General features: G+C 45.4%; 1 protein-coding gene across 4 annotated transcripts in view; it reads right to left on the reverse strand.

Moving 5' to 3' along the window:
* Positions 1 to 12,537, reverse strand: part of LOC137296002 (battenin-like) — a 39,062-nt gene that overhangs the window by 4,939 nt on the left and 21,586 nt on the right. For all 4 annotated transcript variants that reach the window (XM_067827624.1, XM_067827625.1, XM_067827626.1 and 1 more), the window contains exons 3-12: positions 11,116 to 11,221; positions 10,723 to 10,776; positions 10,276 to 10,314; positions 9,827 to 9,906; positions 3,744 to 3,829; positions 2,898 to 2,970; positions 2,446 to 2,586; positions 1,617 to 1,702; positions 818 to 852; positions 297 to 365 (exon numbers count right to left, since the gene is read on the reverse strand). In XM_067827624.1, coding sequence (XP_067683725.1) covers positions 297 to 365; positions 818 to 852; positions 1,617 to 1,702; positions 2,446 to 2,586; positions 2,898 to 2,970; positions 3,744 to 3,829; positions 9,827 to 9,906; positions 10,276 to 10,314; positions 10,723 to 10,776; positions 11,116 to 11,221 — 769 coding nt within the window. The remainder of the gene's footprint in view (positions 1 to 296; positions 366 to 817; positions 853 to 1,616; positions 1,703 to 2,445; positions 2,587 to 2,897; positions 2,971 to 3,743; positions 3,830 to 9,826; positions 9,907 to 10,275; positions 10,315 to 10,722; positions 10,777 to 11,115; positions 11,222 to 12,537) is intronic.

Genomic DNA, 12,537 nt, shown 5'->3' on the forward strand with positions numbered 1-12,537 from the left:
TATTTACACAAAGTCAGCCGTCTAGCCCGCTCAGCCACCACAACCTCCTGGACTAGGCGGTTGACTTTGTGTGCCTGACTCTGAGGGTGCGGGTTCGAATCCCAGATGGGACTCAACCAAAAAGTACTAGAATTTGTACTTTACTAAGAAAGTGAAATCCCAAATATGACATATGTTGCAACCATCAGTAGTAACTAGCCTAAACTTGTCAGAGCCAACTGCTTGTTTAAATCTGTTCTGCTCAGACACCACCTTGAACCAATCTGAACCCGTGCAAACCAGTTGTCTGTACTCACCAGACCTTGATTGATGAAGTACTCAGCAAAGTAGACAAGAGACAATGGTATTATGAACTTCAGTAGTGGCTGAAAACAAACATGACACCTGTCATACTTCACCAACCTCTATCTTAAGATTTTGAATTCATTTTTCATGGGATAGCTTTTGTGAAATACTGACAAACTTAAATTTAAGGACAAAAAATCCTTTTCATTCGTGAGCACCTGCTTCACAATGGTACATGAATCTGTCTGTATGTGAAACTTGTACCCTATTCAGTAAAAGATTCCTTTCACGAAAGTTATCAATCGTCATTTAAAGAAATTACTACATTACAATCATAAAAAGAGTTGAAAAAAGGTTCTACAAAAGTCAGTTCCATGCTATACCATCTGTTTGTGAAAGTGCAGCACACACAAAGTCTTCCTTACTCAGAGAACATCTTTACACAGCTATTCCACACATAACACAAAGCACTACATGAAACCACATGTCCCTGGTTGTCAATACATGGAAACATTGTATATCATATACTTACAAGGATGAGTGCTGCTTTGCCCTTTAAACTTATCACTGAAATAGAAAATATACACGTGGTTGTATAAAGTGGCTGTATGTTTGCCTGGCATCAATCCCAGCAGTCATCAATGTAGTCTTAATATCAGCTTATCCGATGATGTGACCAGATCATGTGACTAGCTCTTGACTAGGCACCACTATAGGTTCAGATTGATATATCTACCAAGTTTTGCAGAAAAAATATTAAATGTTTTTTTAATTCTGCTCTGGAAACGAAGCCCACACCACCATACAACTAACGTCAAAATGTTCCATGGAAAAACAAAAAAAATATAAATGCCAAAAGTCTGTAAATAGCATTACATGCCGGGGGGATAAAAAGTGTATGTCCCCTTCTTGTACTCAAGAATATTGTTACAAGTAAAATTCAAATTCTGATTCATTTATAATTTCCAGTTTTTAAAGTAAATCTGTTGGCATTCAAAAGGTTACGTATAAATGGTTGTCAGCATCATTGGTGAGAATCTTGTGCTAAGTTATTAATAGAGGAAGGGCTCTGATATCAGTGGTATTGTAGGTGATGAAATCTGGGAATTATTATCACGCCATACTCGAACTGTACACTGACTAATCATGAAGGCATGATGTAAAGCGATGACAATCGGGTTTGCTACATTCAATTTTAATTACACCCATTTTCATTAATATCCTGGTTTATGCCCATCAGCTGTCACAGACAGCATTAATAAAATACTTGTACATAGTCACACAAGCACATCATTACATTTCACTTCAAGCTGTAGTAAGACTGTGTTTACCTGGCTGTGTGGTAATCAGCTGTTCCGTACTGTTACCTACGACAGATTCATCATTTGGTCTTGGCTTCTTCAGCACAAAGAAGTAACTGTAACACAAGGAGGGAACAACTGAACTAATGGGATATATACACTGTTTGCATAGTGAGTGAGTGAATTTAGTTTTATACCACACTCAGCAATATTCCAGCTATGCGTCTGTAATCCAGTGATCAACAGCATGAGCAGTGATCTGCACAATTAGGGAACTCATCACGTGGGGACCAAGTCAACGAGCCTGACTACCCAATCCCATTAGTTGCTTCTTAGAAGCATACAGTACATGTAGACTGAAGACTTAGAATATGATGGCGCTATAAGTAATGATGTAAAATATCAGGTCAAAAGTTTAGAAGCCTATTCAGTTTCACAGTCTCCGCTCTGTTATTGTTTGCTTGAAGTTTAAGAGTTACAATATTTGACAGACTTAGACTCATCTGGTGAGCATGATGACAGACTTAGGCTCACCTGATGACAGAATTAGACTCATCTGGTGAGCATGATGACAGACGTAGGCTCACCTGATGACAGACTTAGGCTCACCTGATGACAGACTTAGGCCCCTCCGATGACAGACTTAGACTCATCTGGTGAGCATGATGACAGACTTAAGCTCACCTGATGACTGACGTAGGCTCACCTGATGACAGACTTACGCCCACCCGATGACAGACTTAGACTCATCTGGTGAGCATGATGACAGACGTAGGCCCACCCGATGACAGACTTAGACTCACGTGACATACATGATGACAGACTTGGATTCACCTGATCAACATGGTGACAGACTCACCTAATGAACATGATGACAGGCACCACTGTGAGAATGAGGACTGTGGTACGTGGACTGATCACTTGGGTGAAGCCAGCGTAAGCGAGTGCCCCAAACACCCCAGCACCTCCAGTTCCAGACGACCATGAAGACACGACATCACTTGGAGAGAAAAACAACCAAAGTATTGAAGCACAGAATTTAGTCCAGTTCTTCTGTACTTTAAAACACATACAATAATGCCTGATGCCACACTCATCTCATTCAGTTAATTAAACAAATCAGCATACAGTAATTATTTACTTCATCCTTAGAAATACCTGCCACTGTCAATAATGCGTGTCTCACATCAGACTGCTACAAAGTGTATATATCAGTCTGTATTTGTCAGTTCCTACTTCCATTGTTTGGAGAGCTGTACAAGGGCAATTATACTCTTATATCTTTGTTGGTTCTGTGAGTGAGTGACTTACTGGTGGAAGAAGGTAGTGAGACTGAGGAAGGTGATCTCTCCAAGACCTCCACTGATGCTGGCACACACCACCCCTGAGGGAGAACCATACTAGGTAAATACACGAACACACCACACAACCACATCATACAAATATGTCTGTCAACATGTCATATTAACATAAAAGTTTGTAAATATGTGTTATTTATTACTTTCAATGTCTGTCAAGGCATGCTATTACCTTCAATGTCTGTCGACGCACGTTATTACCTTCAATACCTGTCAACACGTTATTACCTTCAATGTCTGCCAATATGTGTTATTACCTTCAATATATGTCATCACATTATTACCTTCAATATCTTTCAACACATGTTATTACCTTCAATATCTGTCAACATGTTATTACCTTCAATGTCTGTCAACATCTGTTATTACCTTTAATGTCTGTCAACACATGTTGTTACCTTCAATGTCTGGCAATATGTTATTACCTTCAATATCTGTCAACACATGTTATTACCTTCAATGTCTGTCATGATGTGTTTTAAGCTTCAATATCTGTCAACACATGTTATTACCTTCAATGTCTGTCAAGATGTGTTTTAAGCTTCAATATCTGTCAACATCTGTTATAACCTCAATGTCTGTCAATATGTGTTATTACCTTCAATATCTGTCAACACGTTATTACCTTCAATGCCTGTCAACATCTGTTTTTACCTTCAATATCTGTCATCATATGTTATTACCTTCAATATCTGTCAACACATGTTATTACCTTCAATGTCTGTCAGCATGTGTTTTAAGCTTCAATATCTGTCAATACATGTTATTATCTTCAATGTCTGTCAACACATGATGTTACCTAGAATGTTGACACCCATCTGTGTTGGCAGAGCCACCAGGAGAAAACTGGCCATTGCAAATCCCACCACGAGGAGCACCTTCACCCTGGAACGAAGTGAAAACTTATCTGCCAACACTTCTCAGGCTTATTTACTAATGTTGGGAATAGGTTAAAATCTCATAATAGATGACTGGTTCATTACAACTGATCAATCATCAAAAATCATTGGTTAGCAACATTCTTGAAATTCTCCTGGTTATAGTTGTAAATGCACAAAACAAAAATGAAGAAAAGAACATTTAATTTTTTTCGAATATATTTTGGCTGCAAATTGTGCAAAATGCATTTGCAAATTTCACATCTTTAAAGGATGACTAGTGTGTTAGGAACATAAATTTCCTGGAGTCTTTCAGACATACTCAATGAGGACTTGGAACAAGCTTGTAGCGTTTATGACATGTAACAGGCAAAACCTTTTGAAAAGTAATGTTAATGTCAACAAGTGTTTCAAACTTGTTTGTGTTCAATTGAGAAAACATGATCAATTGTTTGGTTGTTTAGTCATTACAACCTATCTTCAATTATTGCAATTCATCCGACCACCACTAATGTTTACATTACATTCCTCCATCATCTGCTCATGAATAGAGATGACTGAATCTATACACCAAGCTGCTATATAAATCAGTGAACCAGTCAACAGCCTAATTCCAGCAAGAGGGATGCCAACAAGAGGAATGCTAGCAAGAGGATGACCAGCAAGAAGGATGTCAGCGAGAGGGTTGTCAGCAAGAAGGATGTCAGCAAAAAGCATGCCTGTAAGGGAGATGCCAGCAAGAGGCATGCCTGAAAGAGGGAAATAAGTAAGAGGGATGTCAGCAAGCTGGACACCCGCAAGAGGGATGTCAACAAGTTGGACACCTGCAAGAGGGATGTCAGCAAAGTTGGACACCTGCAAGAGGGATGTCAGCAAAGTTGGACACCTGCAAGAGGGATGTCAACAAGTTGGACACCTGCAAGAGGGATGTCAGCAAGTTGGACACCCGCAAGAGGGATGTCAGCAAGTTGGACACCTGCAAGAGGGATGTCAGCAAGCTGGACAACCGCAAGAGGGATGTCAACAAGTTGGACACCTGCAGAGGGATGTCAGCAAGTTGGAGACCCGCAAGAGGGATGTCAACAAGTTGGACACCTGCAAGAGGGATGTCAGCAAGTTGGACACCCGCAAGAGGGATGTCAGCAAGTTCCACACCCGCAAGAGGGATGTCAGCAAGTTGGACACCTGCAAGAGGGATGTCAGCAAGCTGGACACCCGCAAGAGGGATGTCAACAAGTTGGACACCTGCAGAGGGATGTCAGCAAGTTGGAGACCCGCAAGAGGGATGTCAACAAGTTGGACACCTGCAAGAGGGATGTCAGCAAGTTGGACACCCGCAAGACGGATGTCAACAAGTTGGACACCTGCAAAAGGGATGTCAGCAAGTTGGACACCCGCAAGAGGGATGTCAGCAAGTTGGACACCCACAAGAGGGATGTCAGCAAGCTGGACACCCGCAAGAGGGATGTCAGCAAGTTGGACACCTGCAAGAGGGATGTCAGCAAGTTGGACACCCGCAAGAGGGATGTCAGCAAGCTGGACACCCACAAGAGGGATGTCAGCAAGTTGGACACCCGCAAGAGGGATGTCAGCAAGTAGGACACCCGCAAGAGGGATGTCAGCAAGTTGGACACCTGCAGAAGGGATGTCAGCAAGCTGGACACCCGCAAGAGGGATGTCAACAAGCTGGACACCCGCAAGAGGGATGTCAACAAGTTGGACACCTGCAGAGGGATGTCAGCAAGTTGGACACCTGCAAGAGGGATGTCAGCAAGCTGGACACCCGCAAGAGGGATGTCAACAAGTTGGACACCTGCAGAGGGATGTCAGCAAGTTGGAGACCCGCAAGAGGGATGTCAACAAGTTGGACACCTGCAAGAGGGATGTCAGCAAGTTGGACACCCGCAAGAGGGATGTCAGCAAGTTCGACACCCGTAAGAGGGATGTCAGCAAGTTGGACACCTGCAAGAGGGATGTCAGCAAGCTGGACACCCGCAAGAGGGATGTCAACAACTTGGACACCTGCAGAGGGATGTCAGCAAGTTGGAGACCCGCAAGAGGGATGTCAACAAGTTGGACACCTGCAGAGGGATGTCAGCAAGTTGGAGACCCGCAAGAGGGATGTCAGCAAGTTGGACACCTGCAAGAGGGATGTCAGCAAGTTGGACACCCGCAAGAGGGATGTCAACAAGTTGGACACCTGCAGAGGGATGTCAGCAAGTTGGACACCCGCAAGAGGGATGTCAACAAGTTGGACACCTGCAAGAGGGATGTCAGCAAGTTGGACACCCGCAAGAGGGATGTCAGCAAGTTGGACACCCACAAGAGGGATGTCAGCAAGTTGGGCACCCGCAAGAGGGATGTCAACAAGTTGGACACCCGCAAGAGGGATGTCAGCAAGAGGCATGCCTGCAGGAGGGACACCAGTAAAAGTTGATGCCAAGAAGAGGGATGCCAGCTCGAGGGATGCCTGGAAGAGGGACACCAGCAAGAGGGACACCAGCAAGACGGATGTCACTAAGAGGTACACCAGCAACAGGGATGCCTGGAAGAGGGACATCAGCAAGAGGGACGTCAGCAAGCTGGACACCCGCAAGAGGGATGTCAACAAGTTGGACACCTGCAGAGGGATGTCAGCAAGTTGGAGACCCGCAAGAGGGATGTCAACAAGTTGGAGACCCGCAAGAGGGATGTCAACAAGTTGGACACCTGCAAGAGGGATGTCAGCAAGTTGGACACCTGCAGAGGGATGTCAGCAAGTTGGAGACCCGCAAGAGGGATGTCAGCAAGTTGGACACCTGCAGAGGGATGTCAGCAAGTTGGAGACCCGCAAGAGGGATGTCAGCAAGTTGGACACCTGCAAGAGGGATGTCAGAAAGCTGGACACCCGCAAGAGGGATGTCAACAAGTTGGACACCTGCAGAGGGATGTCAGCAAGTTGGAGACCCGCAAGAGGGATGTCAACAAGTTGGACACCTGCAAGAGGGATGTCAGCAAGCTGGACACCCGCAAGAGGGATGTCAGCAAGTTGGACACCCGCAAGAGGGATGTCAGCAAGTTGGACACCCGCAAGAGGGATGTCAGCAAGTTGGACACCTGCAAGAGGGATGTCAGCAAGCTGGACACCCGCAAGAGGGATGTCAACAAGTTGGACACCTGCAGAGGGATGTCAGCAAGTTGGAGACCCGCAAGAGGGATGTCAACAAGTTGGACACCTGCAAGAGGGATGTCAGCAAGTTGGACACCCGCAGGACGGATGTCAACAAGTTGGACACCTGCAAAAGGGATGTCAGCAAGTTGGACACCCGCAAGAGGGATGTCAGCAAGTTGGACACCCACAAGAGGGATGTCAGCAAGTTGGACACCCGCAAGAGGGATGTCAGCAAGTTGGGTACCCGCAAGAGGGATGTCAGCAAGTTGGACACCTGCAAGAGGGATGTCAGCAAGTTGGACACCCGCAAGAGGGATGTCAGCAAGCTGGACACCCACAAGAGGGATGTCAGCAAGTTCGACACCCGCAAGAGGGATGTCAGCAAGTTGGACACCCGCAAGAGGGATGTCAGCAAGTTGGACACCTGCAGAAGGGATGTCAGCAAGCTGGACACCCGCAAGAGGGATGTCAACAAGTTGGACACCTGCAGAGGGATGTCAGCAAGTTGGAGACCCGCAAGAGGGATGTCAACAAGTTGGACACCTGCAAGAGGGATGTCAGCAAGTTGGACACCCGCAAGAGGGATGTCAACAAGTTGGACACCTGCAAGAGGGATGTCAGCAAGTTGGACACCCGCAAGAGGGATGTCAGCAAGTTGGACACCCACAAGAGGGATGTCAGCAAGTTGGGCACCCGCAAGAGGGATGTCAACAAGTTGGACACCCGCAAGAGGGATGTCAGCAAGAGGCATGCCTGCAGGAGGGACACCAGTAAAAGTTGATGCCAAGAAGAGGGATGCCAGCTCGAGGGATGCCTGGAAGAGGGACACCAGCAAGAGGGACACCAGCAAGACGGATGTCACTAAGAGGGACACCAGCAACAGGGATGCCTGGAAGAGGGACATCAGCAAGAGGGACGTCAGCAAGCTGGACACCCGCAAGAGGGATGTCAACAAGTTGGACACCTGCAGAGGGATGTCAGCAAGTTGGAGACCCGCAAGAGGGATGTCAACAAGTTGGAGACCCGCAAGAGGGATGTCAACAAGTTGGACACCTGCAAGAGGGATGTCAGCAAGTTGGACACCTGCAGAGGGATGTCAGCAAGTTGGAGACCCGCAAGAGGGATGTCAGCAAGTTGGACACCTGCAAGAGGGATGTCAGAAAGCTGGACACCCGCAAGAGGGATGTCAACAAGTTGGACACCTGCAGAGGGATGTCAGCAAGTTGGAGACCCGCAAGAGGGATGTCAACAAGTTGGACACCCGCAAGAGGGATGTCAGCAAGCTGGACACCTGCAAGAGGGATGTCAGCTAGTTCGACACCCGCAAGAGGGATGTCAGCAAGTTGGACACCTGCAAGAGGGATGTCAGCAAGTTGGACACCTGCAAGAGGGATGTCAGCAAGCTGGACACCCGCAAGAGGGATGTCAACAAGTTGGACACCTGCAGAGGGATGTCAGCAAGTTGGAGACCCGCAAGAGGGATGTCAACAAGTTGGACACCTGCAAGAGGGATGTCAGCAAGTTGGACACCCGCAAGACGGATGTCAACAAGTTGGACACCTGCAAAAGGGATGTCAGCAAGTTGGACACCCGCAAGAGGGATGTCAGCAAGTTGGACACCCACAAGAGGGATGTCAGCAAGTTGGACACCCGCAAGAGGGATGTCAGCAAGTTGGGCACCCGCAAGAAGGATGTCAACAAGTTGGACACCTGCAAGAGGGATGTCAGCAAGTTGGACACCCGCAAGAGGGATGTCAGCAAGCTGGACACCCACAAGAGGGATGTCAGCAAGTTCGACACCCGCAAGAGGGATGTCAGCAAGTTGGACACCTGCAGAAGGGATGTCAGCAAGCTGGACACCCGCAAGAGGGATGTCAACAAGTTGGACACCTGCAGAGGGATGTCAGCAAGTTGGAGACCCGCAAGAGGGATGTCAACAAGTTGGACACCTGCAAGAGGGATGTCAGCAAGTTGGACACCCGCAAGAGGGATGTCAGCAAGTTGGACACCCGCAAGAGGGATGTCAGCAAGTTGGACACCCACAAGAGGGATGTCAGCAAGTTGGGCACCCGCAAGAGGGATGTCAACAAGTTGGACACCCGCAAGAGGGATGTCAGCAAGAGGCATGCCTGCAGGAGGGACACCAGTAAAAGTTGATGCCAAGAAGAGGGATGCCAGCTCGAGGGATGCCTGGAAGAGGGACACCAGCAAGAGGGACACCAGCAAGACGGATGTCACTAAGAGGGACACCAGCAACAGGGATGCCTGGAAGAGGGACATCAGCAAGAGGGACGTCAGCAAGACCGATGCCAGCAAGAGAGACACCAGCAACAGGGATGACAGTAAGAGGGACACCAGCAAAAGAGATGTCAGTAAGAGGGACACCAGCAAGTGGGATGTCTGCAAGAGAGATGTCAGCAAGAGGGTTGTCAGTATGAGGGGATGCCAGTAAGAGGCATGCCTAGAAGAGAGACATCAGCAACAGGGATGTCAGAAAAACGGATGCCAGCAAGAAGGATATTAGCAAGACAGATGTCAGCAAGAGCGATGTCAGCCAGAGGGATGTCAGCAAGAGGGACACCAGCAGTAGGGATGTCAGCAAGAGGGACACCAGCAAGAGGGATGTGAGTAAGAGGGACACCAGCAAGAGGGATGTCAACTAAAGCCTCGGTCTGTCTTTCCCTGATCCCCAACTTTATCCGTTTACTATAGATCATCATCTATATATTAGCTGTTCATAGATATGACTGCATAAATATTACTTTACCTGTATCCAATTTTATGTATACTACCTTCCTCTAATCTAATCCAGCTGTGATGTATATCTTGTCTGTGATATATATATCGTCTTACCTGTATCCAATCTTTTGTAGAAAGAAGGGAGCTACAAGTTTAATAACTAGGGTCGGTAATATATCTGCCAGTAGGATTGCCTGGAAATGGAAACAACATTCAAGTCCTGGATTTTCCTAGTCACAATAGAGCATATTCATACCCGAAGCTCATTCTGACTTTAGACTTTCACACCATGTCACAATGCTAGGATATAAGAGACCCATCACTTACTAAACTACAGGCTTGAGGAAGGGGTGTTAAAGGTTGTATATGCACTCATGAACTGAAAAACCCTCCCCAACATTCATATTTTATGGATGATCCTCCTGAAAATCTAAAGTAAAAATCAATGTCTCTAGTGCCCCTACTTCCCTGAATCTCTGACCGATACATCCACACAATAAACGACTGGTCATCATTGTACTGAGAACAGAACTCATACATATAACCGACGTCATCATACTCACCCCAGTGCTGATCTGGTTACACTCCAAGAACCTGTCTGTCTGAAACACACAACACATACCAGTTGTATAGGGGCACACCTATCTCCCACACCCATGGTGAGGTTGGCTGTTTCCAGTCAACAATACAAAGACAGTTGTCTCTGAGCTAAGTCTGCACACTTCCCTCTGTTCTACATGATCACATGACACCAAGGCATATCAGGGGAGGTTATTGCACTGTTTCCTTACGGGACAGCGTCTCAAAATTCGACACAATTTGTTCTATAGGGTGAACATTTTAACATACCAGTCACCATGGTAACAGAGATGCTGGCCTCAGATAATTATCTAGTGTTATGTATCATGAAATCACAACCAGTATTTGTAGTTTGACATAACTCAGACAGAAACACAGGTATTGGACTCTTTCCCAGTCCCAGCACTGCTGCACGTTGGTATGTTACTTACATTGTTGCTTCCATTCACTGAGGGAGGAGTGGTGCCATTTTCTGGCACCAGTGTCTGAAAGAAAGACACAGACATCGAAACAATAAATCAGGCAATTGCTACAGTGGGGTAGCCCAGTGGTTAAAGTATTTGCTTGCCACAATGTAGTTAAAGCCTGATTTCCAACATGCTTGTATATCCAGTATATCAATAATCAAATACAATGTAATGCTAAAAGCTGTGTTAAGCAGGGAATGTCACAGTGTTCCTGTACAGTACAAACTGTAGCAGTTGTCACACCAAAACACCAACCCTTGCATGACAACAACATATCTCATCTTTCACAAGTTTCTATTCTCTGAGATCCCAGATACACTATGGACCTGTACTCCAGGTACTTTGCTGATTACGTACTGTCAACAGTGTGCCGTTTCCCTCTCCCCCTTCCTCCGTTTTGAGGATGTCATGGGCAGCACTCAGCATCACAACATAGGCAAAGTTGTTGGTGAGACCCAAGAACCTGAAAGAGAAAGTAAACAATACCTCTAACAACCCATGACATGGGTCTCTGTCCGTCATACTAACCTTCATATAGGTCTATCTGTCATACTAACCTTCATGTAGGTGTCTGTCATACTAACCTTCACGTTGATGTCTGTCATACTAACCTTCACATAGGTCTCTGTCATACTAACCTTCACGTAGGTCTGTCTGTTATACTAACCTTCACGTAGGTCTGTCTGTCATACTAATCTTCACATAGGTCTCTGTCATACTAATCTTCACATAGGTCTCTGTCATACTAATCTTCACATAGGTCTCTGTCATACTAACCTTCACGTAGGTCTGTCATACTAACCTTCACATAGGTCTCTGTCATACTAACCTTCACATAGGTCTATCTGTCATACTAACCTTCACATAGGTCTCTGTCATACTAACCTTCACATAGGTCTCTGTCATACTAACCTTCACGTAGGTCTGTCATACTAACCTTCACATAGGTCTCTGTCATACTAATCTTCACATAGGTCAGTCTGTCATACTAACCTTCACATAGGTCTCTGTCATACTAACCTTCACATAGGTCTCTGTCATACTAACCTTCTCATAGGTCTCTGTCATACTAACCTTCACGTAGGTCTGTCATACTAACCTTCACGTAGGTCTGTCTGTCATACTAACCTTCACATAAGTCTCTGTCATACTAACCTTCACATAGGTCTCCCTCTTTGCCTAGAAGCCAAACCCCAAAATGTTCAAAAGATGGTGCATGACCGATGTGATTTTTCACAATTAGGAATGATTCAGCTTTGATTTAAAGCTGGTTGTCATCAGCTGCCATGCATGAATACTGTGCATGAATACTGTGCATGAATACTGTCCCTTTAAGGTGCAACATATCATTTCAGTCATGGAAAAGGTTTAACGGATAACTGAATAGTTTAGTCTCATAATTCTGGTTCAGCTTGACCAATTCTTATTAAAACAGTAGTTCTGAAATGCATCATGATTTAATATTGGGGACAATAATATTACATAGATGCTAATAAAAAAATGTTTTGGTAAGGTCAAAGGTCAATTTCTAAGAAAGTGCATTCAATGAGAAAGTTCAACTTTACAAATTATTGGTAATTTTACAAAATTATGTTTTTCTATTTCTGCTTTATCATGTGAAGATCATATGTACATTTGGTTGGCACTGTATGCAAGCAAAAACATAACAAGGAAACAAAGGTTGGTACTGTATGCAAACAAAAACATAACAAGGAAACAAAGGTTGGTACTGTATGCAAGCAAAAACATAACAAGGAAACAAAGGTTGGTACTGTATGC

The sequence above is a fragment of the Haliotis asinina genome, chromosome 9, assembly GCF_037392515.1.
Source record: "Haliotis asinina isolate JCU_RB_2024 chromosome 9, JCU_Hal_asi_v2, whole genome shotgun sequence".
Classification (NCBI taxonomy): Eukaryota; Metazoa; Mollusca; class Gastropoda; order Lepetellida; family Haliotidae; genus Haliotis; species Haliotis asinina.